Source organism: Oncorhynchus masou, chromosome 31 (assembly GCF_036934945.1).
Source record: "Oncorhynchus masou masou isolate Uvic2021 chromosome 31, UVic_Omas_1.1, whole genome shotgun sequence".
NCBI lineage: Eukaryota > Metazoa > Chordata > Actinopteri > Salmoniformes > Salmonidae > Oncorhynchus > Oncorhynchus masou.
This window is the reverse complement of record NC_088242.1, coordinates 34,191,203-34,206,192: the sequence shown is the minus strand read 5'-3', so window position 1 is coordinate 34,206,192 and position 14,990 is coordinate 34,191,203. Positions and strand designations below refer to the sequence as shown.

At 40.7% G+C, this 14,990-nt stretch overlaps 1 protein-coding gene across 1 annotated transcript; it reads left to right on the top strand.

Annotated features, from left to right (window-relative positions):
* The first annotated feature begins 858 nt into the window (after positions 1-858).
* On the top strand, positions 859-12,188 carry LOC135523861 (centrosomal protein of 55 kDa-like). Its single transcript, XM_064950837.1, has 9 exons — positions 859-944; positions 1,507-1,706; positions 2,039-2,311; positions 4,715-4,768; positions 4,882-5,032; positions 5,751-6,073; positions 9,615-9,686; positions 11,506-11,637; positions 11,772-12,188. Exons 2-9 carry the CDS (start codon positions 1,521-1,523, stop codon positions 11,967-11,969), a joined length of 1,389 nt encoding a protein of 462 aa, XP_064806909.1. The 5' UTR covers positions 859-944; positions 1,507-1,520; the 3' UTR covers positions 11,970-12,188.
* Positions 12,189-14,990: the final 2,802 nt, after the last annotated feature.

Here is a 14,990-nt window from a genome sequence, read left to right as displayed (position 1 = left end):
ATACTGTAAAAAAAAGTGCTAGTACTTAGCATGGCGCTATTAAAACAGGATATATAGGACAAAAATACATCTAGACTGAACAAATCGTATTTTTCCATTCATATTTGTCCGTTAATTTCTGTCCCATGACAAGTTAATTGGTGCTCTATTGTTATTGGACCGGTCAATAAAAGTAATCTGTCTCCATCTAGTGTGTTTTTTTTAATTAACATGTCAACAAACAAAAGAGGAATAGTTACATGCAAACAAGCATACAAACAAACTATTGCCAGGAATCCTAAACAAACAAATCATATTCATTAATAATACAAGTTTTAAATGCCTTTTTGTTTTTCATTTTAGTTAAAGTCGTGCCATATTGTTTAAATTCATTTATAAAGTGGAATAAATTAGGTTTTGAATTAGACCATTTGCATTTGTGAATATGAAATGTACCTAATATTATTAGCAGTTTAATTAAATATATTACATCTTTATCAATGTCAGAATGTCTGAAATAAATCATTATATCAAAACCATTAAATTGTACAACCGGTCCTATTTTTTTGTAATACAATTCTGTATGTCAATCCCAAAAATTACTCTATAAATACAGGCAAAAAACACATGCAAAATGGTCTCCTCCATTCCACAGAAATCACATTTATAGTCAATATTCAGCTTGAATCTTTCCAAAACATGTTTCGCAGGATAAATGTAATGTAACATTTTAAATGAAACTTCCTTTACTTTGTTACTGATACAATATTTGTTAGCAAATTGCCGTCGAATGGTGGTTGATTTTTTTTTTTTTAAAGGACTGCCAGCGTCATGATCTGACTCCCGGATATGACGCCCAGACGCGCTGTAATTCAAACTTTTCAACAAGGAAGCTAGAAAGTGGCCATTTCATTCTCAGAAGTCAAGCGTCCTACAATGTTATTTTGGAAACAGTGTTCTATATTGTGAGTTATATTTTATAAATGTTTAAAGATACATGTTTTCTTAACACTAGAAAACAGTTTGGGTTGAACGATCAAACGCTTAGCTAGTTAGCTGTGTTGTTAGCCAGACCAGATTCTTTTGACAGGCACATAACATAACGTCACTAGCTAGCATTAAAATACAAACTCAAGAAAAATATATAGCCGACAAATTCTAGCAAATTATCTGTATCTTTTTGGTAAGATTATGTTCTGTAGTTTTGCTAGTCAGATAACTAGTTATAACATTCAGTTGTGAAGTTATAGTACCTATGAAACCTTTTTTTCGGTTAGGCATGTTCTTCTGTTGGTTTGTGCTTGTGTTTGTTTTGTCTGGCATGCTAATTTTAATAACTAGGCCGCACTACAAGTGCAAAATTAATTTAATTTAGGCCTAATGAAATCAACTTTAGCATTGCCTGTTCTATTGCCTACCTAACTAGATATATTTAGACTTTATTGGAAATGTGCCATTGAATGAAATGTGAGTGATTTAATTGTTAACATTAGTAATAACATTTAAACTTAAAAATCGTTTTTCTAGGTAACACTCCAGACATGGCATCAAAAGGCACCAAGGAGACCATTGTCAACAAGTTAGGCTTTAAATCCAGTGGCTCAAAACAGGCAGAAGCAGAAATGGACAGACTGAGGAAGGAGAATGCTCATCTGAAGCAGAAGATGGATGAACTATCAAAACGAACAACGAGGCCACCAGACTCCGACAAAAGCAAACTGCTGGAGGTAGCTAAAGCGTAGTAGTTTGTGCAGGCGTTTGGGCTAAGCAGTATTGCCAGCCTAATGATTATTATAAAGTTATAGTATAGAGTCCAAATTTAATAGGATTCATATAGTGATGCAGTTTATGAATGTAGGCTACAAATATATTAAACCAAAATAACCTTTTCATGTGATTTTTGTGAAAGTCTGGGTTTAGCATTTTCGCATCATGGGTGTGTCATTTTGAAAACCGTTGCTTTTCAAATTCTGTCTTGGAGTTGTGATATGCTCATTTAAGCATTTTTGTGCACTACCACATTTCATTCAATTCATTAAAATGTTACAATTGATTGCAGAGGATTCTGTCTCTGGAGACGTTGAGGGAGAGGAACACTCAGCAGCTGCTGGCTAAGGACAAGGAGCTGGAGACTCTGAGACAACATCTGCATTCCAATGGGGGAGAGGTGGTGGCCTCACTCCAGGCTCAGCTGGACCAGGGGAGGAGAGAGGCCGAGTACAGAGAGAAACTGTTCCAGTCCCTCTCAGAGGAAACAGGGAATCTGAAGAACAAATTGGTGGGAGTGTCGGCAAGGTGTCAGGCACTGGAGAAACATGGTCCTGATTTACAGGTGGGTGAAGGGAAATTTTCAGTCTGCTGAGGGTGCCTAGACTTTGATCTGTTTTGTTAGCCAAGGCTGAGTTATGGAGAGAATGTACACTATATATACAAAAGTATGTGGGCATCCCTTCAAATGAGTGGATTTGCTGTGGATTTCCATGGCCGAGTAGCCGCACACAAGCCTTAGATCACCATGCGCAATGCCAAGCGTCTGCTGGAGTGGTGTAAAGCTCGCCATCATTGGACTCTGGAGCAGTTGATACGCGTTCTCTGGAGTGATGAATCACACTTAACCATCTTGCTTTCCGATTAATGAATATGGATTTGGCGGATGCCAAGAAAATGCATAGTGTCAACTGTAAAGAAATGGTTTGTCAAGATCTGTGTGGAAGATCTTGACTTACCTGCAGAGAGCCCTGACCTCAACCCCATCGAACACCTTTGGGATGAATTGGAATGCCGACTGCGACCTGGGCCTAATCACCCAACATTAGTGCCCGACCTTACTAATGCACTTGTGGCTAAATGGAAGCAAGTCTCCGCAGCAATGTTCCAATATCTAGTGGGAAGCCTTTCCAGAAGAGTGGAGGCTGTTATAGCAGCCAAGAGTGGACAACTCCATATTAATGGCCATGGTTTTGGAATGAGATGTTCAACGAGCAGATGTCCACATACTTTTGATCATGTAGTGTATGTGTAACAAGAAGACACTGTAGTTCACACCCCTCTATATTAAGATGTTACAGTTTCCTGTATGAATGTTGTGGTCATGGGGGCATTCCAAATCTCAAGGTGAAATTCTCTTTTATCACTCTAGATGGCAGCAGTTTCTTTCTGAATGTCATGTCGTCCGACATAATACTTGTTGACTCTCAGATCAGGTGGCTATGTGATATGAGGAAAGCCAGGAGTCTTATTCATCTCGAGAGAGCTCGTTTTATATCTGTCTCCAACTTTCGAATATCCATGAGGTCATAATCAAGGAAATCCGCCTCCTGACAGGCCCTCCTCACCGACTGCATTACCATACTGTACATAATCCCATCCCCCATATGATCAGTCAGTCTCGCTATTACAGGATGGGATTACCATCTGGAAGGAGTTCACGAGCTTATGAACCCATGACTTCTCCTCTCAAAGTGTAGTTAAGGGCCTGAGCCAGGGGAGAACGACTGCCCCCTCAGCCCCATTTTGATCCAGAAAAAACCCTGTATGTCACGTGTCAAACTTATTCCACAGAGGGCCAAGTGTCTGCGGATTTTCACTCCTCTCTTCTCCTTGATTGATTAAATAAGGCCACTAATTAGTGAGGAAGTCCCCTCAGCTGGTTGTCTGTCTTAATTGAAAGGGAAAAACTTGCAGTGGTGGGAAAAGTACCCGATTTTGTCATACTTGAGTAAAAGTAAAGATGCTTTACTAGAAAATGACTCAAGTGAAAGTCACCCAGTAAAATACTATTTGAGTAAAAGTATTTGATTTTAAATATACTTAAGTATCAAAAGTAAAAGTATAAATAATTTCAAATGGCATATTATTCACACCAGACAGCACAATGTTTTTATTTGTATTATTTACGGATAGCCATGGGTACACTAAAACATGCCTTCATCATTTACAAATGAAGCTTTTGTGTTTAATGAGTCCACCAAATCAGAGGCAGTAGAGTTTCCCAGGGATGTTCTCTTGATAAGTGCGTGAATTGGGTCATTTTTCTGTCCCGCTAAGCATTCATAATGTAACAAGTACTTTTGGGTGTCAGGGTAAATCTATACATTATTTTCTTTAGGAATGTAGTAAAAATATAAATAGTGAAGTACAGATACTACTTAAGTAGTACTTCAAAGTATTTTTACTCCAGTACTTTACACCACTGGACACTAGGCTCACGATGGAATGAATTTTGACACTCATGTAAGTGAATTTGTCCAAATACCTATGACTTCAAATGGGGAGACCAGATTCATAAAGTGTTTTAATTTTTAAAAGGTGAAACGCATGTGTGTGAAATACCCTCTAATTAAAGGTGACATTATGTCCTGTACTGTGTCGCCTCATATGAAACATTTAAACATCTCAAATCCAAAATGCTTGAGTATAGTGCCAGATATATATTTTTTAAATACTTCACTGTCCAAATACATACAGAGGTAAGTGTATATTCAGGTCTCTGGCTGGTTAAAGGACACCCAAGGCATTAGATTATTGTATGCAGTACATACTGTCGCTAGAAGATGCTTTCGGTTAAGCTTTCTTCCCTTTTATGTTTTGATTATAAGGGTCTCTTAGCAACCAAGAATATTATCCCACAGACACACACACAACAGACCACGTTTTCATGTAGAAAGAGGTTGTTTACACCTATGTCATCGTTTTGATATAGGCTAATACCTGTGTTTTCTTTACAATTTGATAGAATGGCCAGGGACTCACCTGTGAGGTTGCAGTAGTTGAGGATCACTTGAGAGATGTGAGTTGAACAACTTGTCAAGATTAAAAATGAAATTGTCTTTCTTTGAGTGCTAAGGAAAATGGTATAATCTAACCCCCCCAAGTATGTGTTTTTCCTCGGTTTACAAAAAGGCTTTGGAGAAGAATCAACAGTGGCTGGTTTATGATCAGCAGCGAGAGGCCTATGTCAAGGGAGTCCTGGCCAGGACCCTTGAGATGGAGCAGCAACTAAATCAAGCCAACGAAGCACTCCAACAACAACACAAAGAAGGCAGTTTGGACGGTAAAAAAAGGAGGCCTGTGAGCCTCCCGCGCAGTGTGGGATTTGGCACGCGTTTGCTGTCAAGAGTAAATCCACTTTTAAATCGGCAGATCCGAAAATGCATTATAAAGGCTGATTCAACACTAGACATTTTTTCCCATGTGGTTCAAATAATTATCCTTTAGGGCCCTCAAACTCAACTCTGGACTTCAAAGACAGTTCCACTGGGGGTTTTTTTCTCAGCTGTTCCCCCTCTAATCAGGGACTGCTTTTAGACCTGGGACACCAGTTGGGTGCAATTAATTATCAGGTAGAACAGAACCAGCATGCTCCAGACCTCATAGGGTAAGAGTTGAATACCCCTACTCTAGGGGCTAATGCTTATTAACCTAGAAATGTAATTAATTATCTGTTGTCAACTAGCTATTAATTAACCATTACTAATTAGCTATTGCTTTGGTAAAGCACAGTACTTGAAAATAGTATTTCCTAGTGGCTGTTTTATAAGTGTTGCATAGAGCCCTCAACCTCATCTCTGGACCCCGAAACCAGTTCCACTGCTTTTGTTCATCGTTCCCCTCTAATCACAGACTGATTTAGACCTGGGACACCAGGTGGGTGAAATGTTAAATTTCAGGCGGAACAGAAAACCAGCATGCTCCAGACCTCGTAGGGTAAGAGTTGAACACCCCTGGCATAGGAGCATGTAAGACTCTAACCCTGCTTCCTTTTCCCCCAGCACCAGAGAAGTCTTCGTCCCAGCTGCAGGAGCACTACGACAAGCTGCTGCTGCAGGCCAAGCAGGACGTGGAGGCCCAGAAGGAGGCGGCGGCGCGGGCCCAGGGGGAGCTGGGCGAGCTCCAGAAGCGGTACGAGGAGCGGTGCATGGAGTTGGTCGAGGCCCGGGAGCAGCTCCGGGCCGAGCGCCTCAGCAGCAGACACACAGTCGGCGAGGAGAGGAAGTGCTCGGCTGACCGCGCGGACAGAATGCGGTCTGAGCTGGACAGCATGGACTCCAGGCTGGAGGAGGAGAGGAAGAGGTCTGCTGAGCTGCTGCTGCAGGTATAGTTATACGCCAGGGAGATGTGGTCTTGGTGTGTTTATTATGCAACGTTGTTTGACCAGGTGAGTTGATTATAAAGCATTCTCTTTTGCAACCACGGCCTGTGGAAAAGTTGCCGGGTAGAGGTTGGAGTTTAATTTAGCAGTTCAATATGGTTGGGGATTTAATGACAGTTTTCTGTGCCAGACCACATACACTACATGACCAACAGTATGTGGATGCCTGCTCGTCAAACATCTCATTCCAAAACCATGGGCATTAATGTGGAGTTGGTCCCCCCTTTGCTGCTATAACAGCCTCCACTCTTCTGGGAAGGCTTTCCACTAGATGTTAAAAATTGCTGTGGGTACTTGCTTCCATTCAGCCAGAAGAGCATTTATGAGGTCGGGCACTGATGTTGGGCGATTAGGTGGCTCGCAGTCAGCGTTCAAATTCATCCCAAAGTTGTTTGATGGGGTTGAGGTCAAGGCTCTGTGCATGCCAGTCAAGCTCTTCCACACCGATCTCAACAGTTTTTGTATGAACCTTGCTTTGTGCACGGGGGCATTGTCATGTTTAAACAGGAAAGGGCCTTCCCCAAGCTGTTGCCACAAAGTTGGAATCACAGAATTGTCTAGAATGTGATTGTATGGTGTAACATTCAGATTTCCCTTCATTGGAACTAAGGGGCCTAGCCCGAACCATTAAAAACAGCCCCAGACCATTATTCCTCATCCACCAAACTTTACAGTTGGGGCAGGTAGTGATCTCCTGGCATCTGCCATTCACAGATATGTCCGGACTACCAGATGGTAAAGCTAGATTCATCCATCGAGAGAACGCGTTAACACTTCCCCAAAGTCAAATGGCGGCGAGCTTTACACCACTCCAGCCGGAAGTTGGCATTGCGCATGGTGTTCTTAGCATTGTGTGCGGCTGCTTGGCCATGGAAACCTATTTCATGACGCTCCCGACAAACTGTTCTTGTGCTGACGTTGGTTCCAGAAGCAGTTTGGAACTCGGTAGTGAGTGTTGCAACCGAGGATGTATGATTTTTACGTGTTTCAGCACACAGCGGCCCCGTTCTGTGCGCTTGTGTGGCCTACCACTTTGCGGCTGAGCCGTTTTTGCTCCTAGACATTTCCACTTCACAATAACAGCACTTAACAGTTGACTGGTGCAGCTCTAGCAGTGCAGACATTTTACGAACTGACTTGTTAGAAAGGTGGCATCCTAAGACGGTGCCACGTTGAAAGTCTCTGAGCTCTTCCGTAAGGCCATTCTACTGCCAATGTTTGTGTATGGCAATTGCATGGCTGTGTGCTCGATTTTATACACCTGTCAGTGACTAGTGTGGCTGAAATAGCCAAATCCACTAATTTGAAGGGGAGTCCATATATATAATATTATATATATGGACTCCCCTTCAAATTAGTGGATTTGGCTATTTCAGCCACACTAGTTGCTGACAGGTGTGTGTATATATGTATGTGCTCCTGATGAGGTGGCGGATGGTCTCCTGAGGAATCTCCTCCCAGAACTGGACTAAAGCATCCGCCAACTCCTGGACAGTCTTTGTGATGCAACGTGGCATTGGTGGATAGCGCGAGACATGATGTCCCAGAAGCATAGGAACTGAGATCTGTGGTCCCCACCTGCAGAACCACTCCTTTATTGGGGGTGTCTTGCTAATTGCCTATAATTTCCACCTGTTGTCTATTCCATTTGCACAACAGCATGTGAAATTTATTGTCAATCAGTGTTGTTTCCTAAGTGGACAGTTTGAATTCACAAAAGTGTGATTGACTTGGAGTTACATTGTGGTGTTTAAGTGTTCCCTTTATTCTTTTGAGCAGTGTATATCTATAACACACACATTTGAAGTTGGAAGTTTACATACACCTTAGCCAAATACATTTAAACTCAGTTTTTCACAAAATTCCCTGTCTTAGGTCAGTTAGGATCACCACTTTATTTTAAGAATGTGAAATGTCAGAATAGTAGTTGAGAGATTTTGTTTCAGCTTTCATCATATTCCCAGTGGGTCATAAGTTTACAGGCACTCAATTAGTATTTGGACGCATTGCCTTTTAAATTGTTTAACGTGGGTCAAATGTTTCAGGTAGCCATCCACAAGCTTCCCACAATAAATTGGGTGAATTTTGGCCCATTCCTCCTGACAGAGCTGGTGTAACTGAGTCAGGTTTGTAGGCCTCCTTGCTCTCACACACTTTTTCACTTCTGCCCACAATTTTTCTATAGGATTGAGGTCAGGGCTTTGTGATGGCCACTCCAAAACCTTGACTTTGCTGTCCTTAAGCCATTTTGCCACAACTTTGGAAGTATCCTTGGGGACATTGTCCATTTGGAAGACCCATTTGCAACCAAGCTTTAACTTCCTGACTGATGTCTTGAGATGTTGCTTCAATATATCCACATAGTTTTTCACCTCATAATGCCATCTATTTTGTGAAGTGCACCAGTCCCTCCTATAGCAAAGCACCCCCACAACATGATGCTGCCCCCCCCCGTGCTTCACGGTTGGGATGGTGTTCTTCGGCTTGCAAGCCTCCTGCTTTTTCCTCCAAACATAATGATGGTCATTGTGGCCAAACGGTTCTATTTTTGTTTCATCAGACCAGAGAACATTTCTCCAAAAATACAATCTTTGTCCCCATGTTGCAAACCTTAGTCTGGATTTTGTTATGGCAGTTTTGGAGCAGTGGCTTCTTCCTTGCTGAGCGGCCTTTCAGGTTATACCGATATAGAACTCGTTTTACTGTGGATATGGATAATTTTGTACCTGTTTCCTTCTGGGATTGATTTGTACTTTTCGCACCAAAGTACATTCATCTCTAAGAGACAGAACACGTCTCCTTCCTGAGCGGTATGATGGCTGCGTGGTCCCATGGTGTTTATACTTGTGTATTGTTTGTACAAATGAACGTGGTACCTTCAGGCATTTGGAAATTTCTCCCAAGGATGAACCAGAGTTGTGGAGGTCTACAATAAATAACTAAAATTAGGTCTTGGCTGATTTATTTTGATTTTCCCATGATGTCAAGCAAAGAGGCACTGAGTTTGAAGGTGGGCCTTGAAATACATCCACAGGTACACCTCAAATTGACTCAAATTATGTCAATTAGCCTATCAGAAGCTTCTAAAGCCATGACATAATTTTCTGGAATTTTCCAAGCTGTTTAAAGGCACAGTCAACTTGGTGTATGTAAACTTCTGACCAACTGGATTTGTGATACAGTGAAATAATCTGTCTGTAAACAATTGTTGGAAAAATGACTTGTCATGCACCAAAGTAGATTTCCTAACCCGATTTGCCAAAACTATAGTTTGTTAACTAGAGATTTATGGATTGGTTGAAAAACGAGTTTGAATGACTCCAACCTAAGTGTATGTAAACTTCCGACTTCAACAGAGATGGAGAAGGGAGTTTGATCCCTTTCTCTCTGCCACTTTCCCATCTATGACCTTCGCCCCCCTGTACACTTTCCCACTGTTCCAATGTCCTTATTTTATTTTTAAGACAAATACTTTTCTCATCAGGTGAATCTACTCCAGAAAACTCTGTTAAACCAAAACGAGGAGCGGAGAAGAGTTGCTATACTGGAGCAACATGTATGTATTGGCAACGTAAACCATTCCTGACTCTAGATTGTGAAATAATCAGTTATTTAACAAAGCTTATGCAATGGAACATCCAAGATCTGCAGTAGAGGTCGACCGATTAATCGGAATGGCCAATTTAATTGGGGCCGATTTTCAAGTTTTCATAACAATCTGATTTTTTTTTTTACTCCTATCTTTAATGAGGCAAGTCAGTTAAGAATACATTCTTATTTTCAATGACGGCCTAGGAACGGTGGGTTAACTGCCTCGTTCAGGGGCAGAACGACACATTTTTACCTTGTCAGTTCGGGGGATTCAATCTTGCAACCTTACAGTTAACTAGTCCACCGCTTTAACCACTTGATTACATTGCACTCCACGAGGAGACTGCCTGTTACGCGAATGCAGTAAGCCAAGGTAAGTTGCTAGCTAGCATTGAACTTATCTTATAAAAAACTGTCAATCAATCATATTCACTAGTTAACTACACATGGTTGATGATATTACTACTTTATCTTGCGTGTCCTGTGTTGCATATAATCGATGCGGTGCGTATTCGTGTAAAAGGACTGTCGTTGCTCCAATGTGTACCTAACCATAAACATCAATGCCTTTCTTAAAATCGATACACAAGTATATATTTTTAAACCTGCATATTTAGGTAAAAGAAATCCAGGTTAGCAGGCAATATTAACCAGGTGAAATTGTGTCACTTCTCCTGCGTTCATTGCACGCAGAGTCAGTGTATATGCAACAGTTTGGGCCGCCTAATTTTACATAATTATGAAATAACATTGACGGTTGTACAATGTAACAGGAATATTTAGACTTATGGATGCCATCCGTTAGATAAAATACGGAACGGTTCCGTATTTCACTGAAAGAATAAACGTCTTGTTTTCGAGATGATAGTTTCCGGATTCAACCATATTAATGACATAAGGCTCATATTTCTGTGTGTTTTTATGTTATGTTTAAGTCTATGATTTGATAGAGTAGTCTGACTGAGCTGTCGTAGGCACCAGCAGGCTCGTAGGCATTCATTCAAACAGCACTTTTGTGTGTTTTGCCAGTGTTTATGACTTCAAGCCTATCTACTCCAGTGATTCGGCTGATGTAACCGATGTGAAATGGTTAGCGGGGTGCGCGCTAATAGCATTTAAAACGTCACTCGCTCTGAGACTTGGAGTGGTTGTTCCCCTTGCTCTGCATGGGTAAAGCTGCTTCAAGGGTGGCTGTTGTGTACCTGGTTCAAGCCCAGGTAGGAGTGCAGAGAGGGACGGAAGCTATACTGTTACACTGGCAATACTAAAGTACCTATAAGAACATCCAATAGTCAAAGGTTAATGAAATACAAATATGGTATAGCGAGAAATAGCCCTATAATAACTACAACCTAAAACTTCTTACCTGGGAATATTGAAGACTCATGTAAAAGGAACCACCAGCTTTCATATGTTCTCATGTTCTGAGCAAGGAACTTAAACGTTAGCTTTTTTACATGGCACATATTTCACTTTTACTTTCTTGTCCAACACTTTTGTTTTTGCATTATTTAAACCAAATTGAACGTTTCAATATTTATTTGAGGCTATATTGATTTTGAGTTAAAATAAGTGTTCATTCAGTATTGTTGTAATTGTCATTATTATAAATAAATAATCGGCCGATTTTTTTAATTTTTTTTATTTTTTTATTTTTTTATTTTTATAAATTGGTATCGGCTTTTTTTGGTCCTCCAATAATCTGTATCGGCGTTGAAAAATCATAATCGGTCGACCTCCAATCTGCAGTGCTCTCTTGATTTGCTCTTGTCTATTCCCCCAAGATCCAGCTATCTGCCAAAGACTTTGAGAACGAGAAGCTTGATCGACAGAGTTTACAGCATCAGCTGCACAAGGTCCTGAAAGAGCTGCGCAAGGCTCGGGACCAAATCGCAAGACTCGAATCTAGCAATCAAGTAAGTGTTGTGAAATGTTGTTTCACGCATCAATTCTTTTGACATTTCTGCTTTTCAAATGAGTCATCATGAATACATTTGCTGTCTTCAGATAAGCAACTGTAAACCAATTTATTGTTTTGTATTTAATGTAGAAACAGCAGAGCGAGTCTCATTTCTCTGAGCCAAGTTCTTACAAGCCTGAGTTTGAGAGGCTGTCCATTGAGGATCCCACCTCAACCTCCAAAAACCTCCTGGACGAGAGTTTCCTGGAGTGTCCAAAGTGCAGAGCTCCATACGCCACCAGTCAGCACAGAGAACTGCTGGCCCACCTCGACTACTGTTTCACTTGAACAGCTTATACGGGATTAAAAAGGGAGTACATCTGTCCAGTCTGTCTTACTTTTGTCTTTAAGATATTATTTTTACATTACACTTTTTTTTTTGTTCATGCCGTGTTGTTTTTAAAGTGAAACATCAGTGATCTAACTGTAAGATCCTGAAGATGTGTTTACCAGTCTTCAGTGACTTTTTGACAAGAATAAACAATTTTCTGAAATCTTTTTTTAGATGGAAAATGTTGTGTGGATTGTTTTGATATAGGACTTATGTAAAAGAGTTATTTATGGCCTTTTTAAGTAGTTTTCCTTTGTCTATCTGCATATTGTATTGTCTTTCATTTTATTTAAGGGTTTTGTTTTGAACAGATTAGGCTACCTGAAGCTGATTTAGAACCACATGAAAAGTATTTCCCACCCAGTTTCTTTGGGGCCTGTGGTGGATATTCTTTATTTCTGAGCTCTGAGAATAAGAGTTACACAGAGCAGTGTAGACAGTATTTGGTGATAAGCGCATATCTTTATAGTTTCCTGTTCTTGGGCAGAACTTTATACAAGGATGAAGGTGCATGCTGGATTGCAATGCAGGTTGATACTCCCAAGAACATGAGATTATAATAGGACAGTTTCACAAGGTTGGAGACATATAATTAAAATGTCCCATTACAGGCCATATTTGCGAACATTAGAAAAGTCTAACTTTAAACACTTGCTCAGTCTCTCAATCTGCCTCAGCGAATTACAATCGTCGACGTACAGGTGATCAAACGTTACATTAGCTGTTCCAATCAGATAACCTGGCAGACTTTGCCCTGTGATAATCTGCACAGCTGGCCGTGATTATATCCGGTTCAAATTCCGTATCGGCCAAATAATATCTGCAACATGATCCAACACTTATTCATGAAAGCATCCTTAACAGAAGTCCAAATGCACGTTCTGATAAACAACTATACTGAACAAAAATATAAATGCAACGTGACAATTTAAATGATTTTACTGAGTAACAGTTCATATAAGGAAGTCAGTCAATTGGAATAAACTCATTAGACCCTAATCTATGGTTTTCACGACTGGGCAGGGATGCAGCCATGGGTGGGCCTGGGAGGGCATAGGCCCGCCCACTGGGGAGCCAGGCACAGCCAATCAGTGTTTTCTGGAACATTTCTGGGATCTTTTATTTCAGCTCATGACCTATGGGACCAACACTTTGCATGTTACTTTTCTATTTTTGTTCAGTATGGATCACATGCATTTGACTGACTGCTCATATAGCTCACAGTTGTCGTAGATTGTGGCAAGGGTTTAAATCCCACATTAGTATTTTTCTACTTTTAAATCTAGAATTACATTTATTTACAGCTACAGACCAACAACCCACAACGGTTTTGGAGGGAGATACATTTCACATCAAAATTGCACTGCAAAATGGCGAGTTTCACTGTCAAACTGATATTGTTTTGGGGAAATGGGAAAGAGATTTTATTTTCAGGCGATAACAGCACTTTTATGCTAGATTTAAGTTGGAGGAGGAAATACAGACAGTCATACTCCCCTAACCAGTATCTGAATACCTGTTTTAATCTAGAGGAGATCAGAAAGGTGATTTAGCTTGCTTAACCAAAGAAAGCTACATTAATTGATTTGTCTAATGAAGTTTTGTAATCGCCTATGTTGTTCCAAACACTATTTGAACTCTTCCAGGCTTGTTTTGAGAATGGCATTATTCCATCTGTATGGTACCAATCCATAATCAACCCTATCCCCAAATCTTCCAAAAACGACCCTAAAATCCCTTTGAACTAATGAAGGATTAGTCACATTAGCACCTCATGTAGTCCTGCATCCCAAATAATAGGCTCTCCCACTATCTAGAACTGTCCGGTCAGCTTCCAGATGAACAGAGCGGCTTTAGGAAAGCCTGAGCGTGTAGAGACCATAGCTATACTGTCTCTTCAGTGGTCCGGGCTAGAATTCAAGAGAGAACCAACTTTTGTCTGATTTATTGATTTTCAGAACGCTTTGATTGGGTGAATAGAGACCTTGCTTTTAGATTCATTAAAATGGCAATTCATGTAAGGTTTTCTGATGCTATGAAAGCTCTTTATCGGGCTCCAGTTGCATGTGTCCAGGTCAGTGACCTTAGGACTGTCTGGTTTCCAACCCCTTACAGTGTGAAGCAGGGAGATGTACTCAAAACCCACTTTATTTGCACTAAATGTTTGTTTTTGCCCTACAAATCAAACATGCTTAACTTGGTGCTGAAGTTGCGGATCTATTCCTGGTCATCTTGTTGACATGGTTCTCCTTGCTGAGACCGAAGATGACCTCCAGTGTATGTTGGATATTGTTAATTTATGGTGTACTAAATGGAGACTAACGATAAATCGAGAGAAGACCCAGGTTGCTCATTTCAGAAAGAAGGGCATGCAGAGAAGTGCACACAACTTTTGTTTTGGTACAACCCCATTATTCTACACTGGGCTCTATAAATAACATGGATGATCACATGACCTTTAAATACGGCATGAGATCACTAGCAAATTATGCAGGTAGAGCCTTGGGGTCAGTGTTAAACAAAATTAAGTAAGGACCTTGGTTACTGTGCTTATTCTCAGCTGTATAAATCCTTTGTCCTGTGATGGCCTATCCTGTTGGGGTATGGGGATCCAAAGTACGTACTAATTGTAACAATGTTCAAAACAGAGCAAGCCACAGCTTTCTTGGTGTGTGCACAAACTGACTCCAAACCTGGCCGTCTGTGGAGGTATGAGTTGGGAACAGTGTGCAGAGTAGTTAGGCAAAAGGGTGACATGGTGCATCTATGGAATAGACTGATACATATGCCAGAACACAGAATCACAAAATGTATTTGACTAGAAGCTTACTCCTAACTATCCGTGGGCTAGAGAATGAGTCATTGTTTTGTGAAACTGATATGAGGTATGTATATATTCAGGAACAAATTGCCATGTGGTCCAAAGCAAGGACAAGCTCTTTCTGATCAAAAAGGAAAAATGGGCAGCTGATATTTGG

Excerpts from the sequence above, each read along its gene's own strand:
- LOC135523861 (XM_064950837.1), top strand. The coding sequence starts at position 1,521 with ATGGCATCAAAAGGCACCAAGGAGACCATTGTCAACAAGTTAGGCTTT. Across the intron at positions 9,687-11,505 it reads TTGCTATACTGGAGCAACAT|ATCCAGCTATCTGCCAAAGA; the intron begins GTATGTATTGGC and ends TATTCCCCCAAG. Across the intron at positions 11,638-11,771 it reads GACTCGAATCTAGCAATCAA|AAACAGCAGAGCGAGTCTCA; the intron begins GTAAGTGTTGTG and ends TATTTAATGTAG.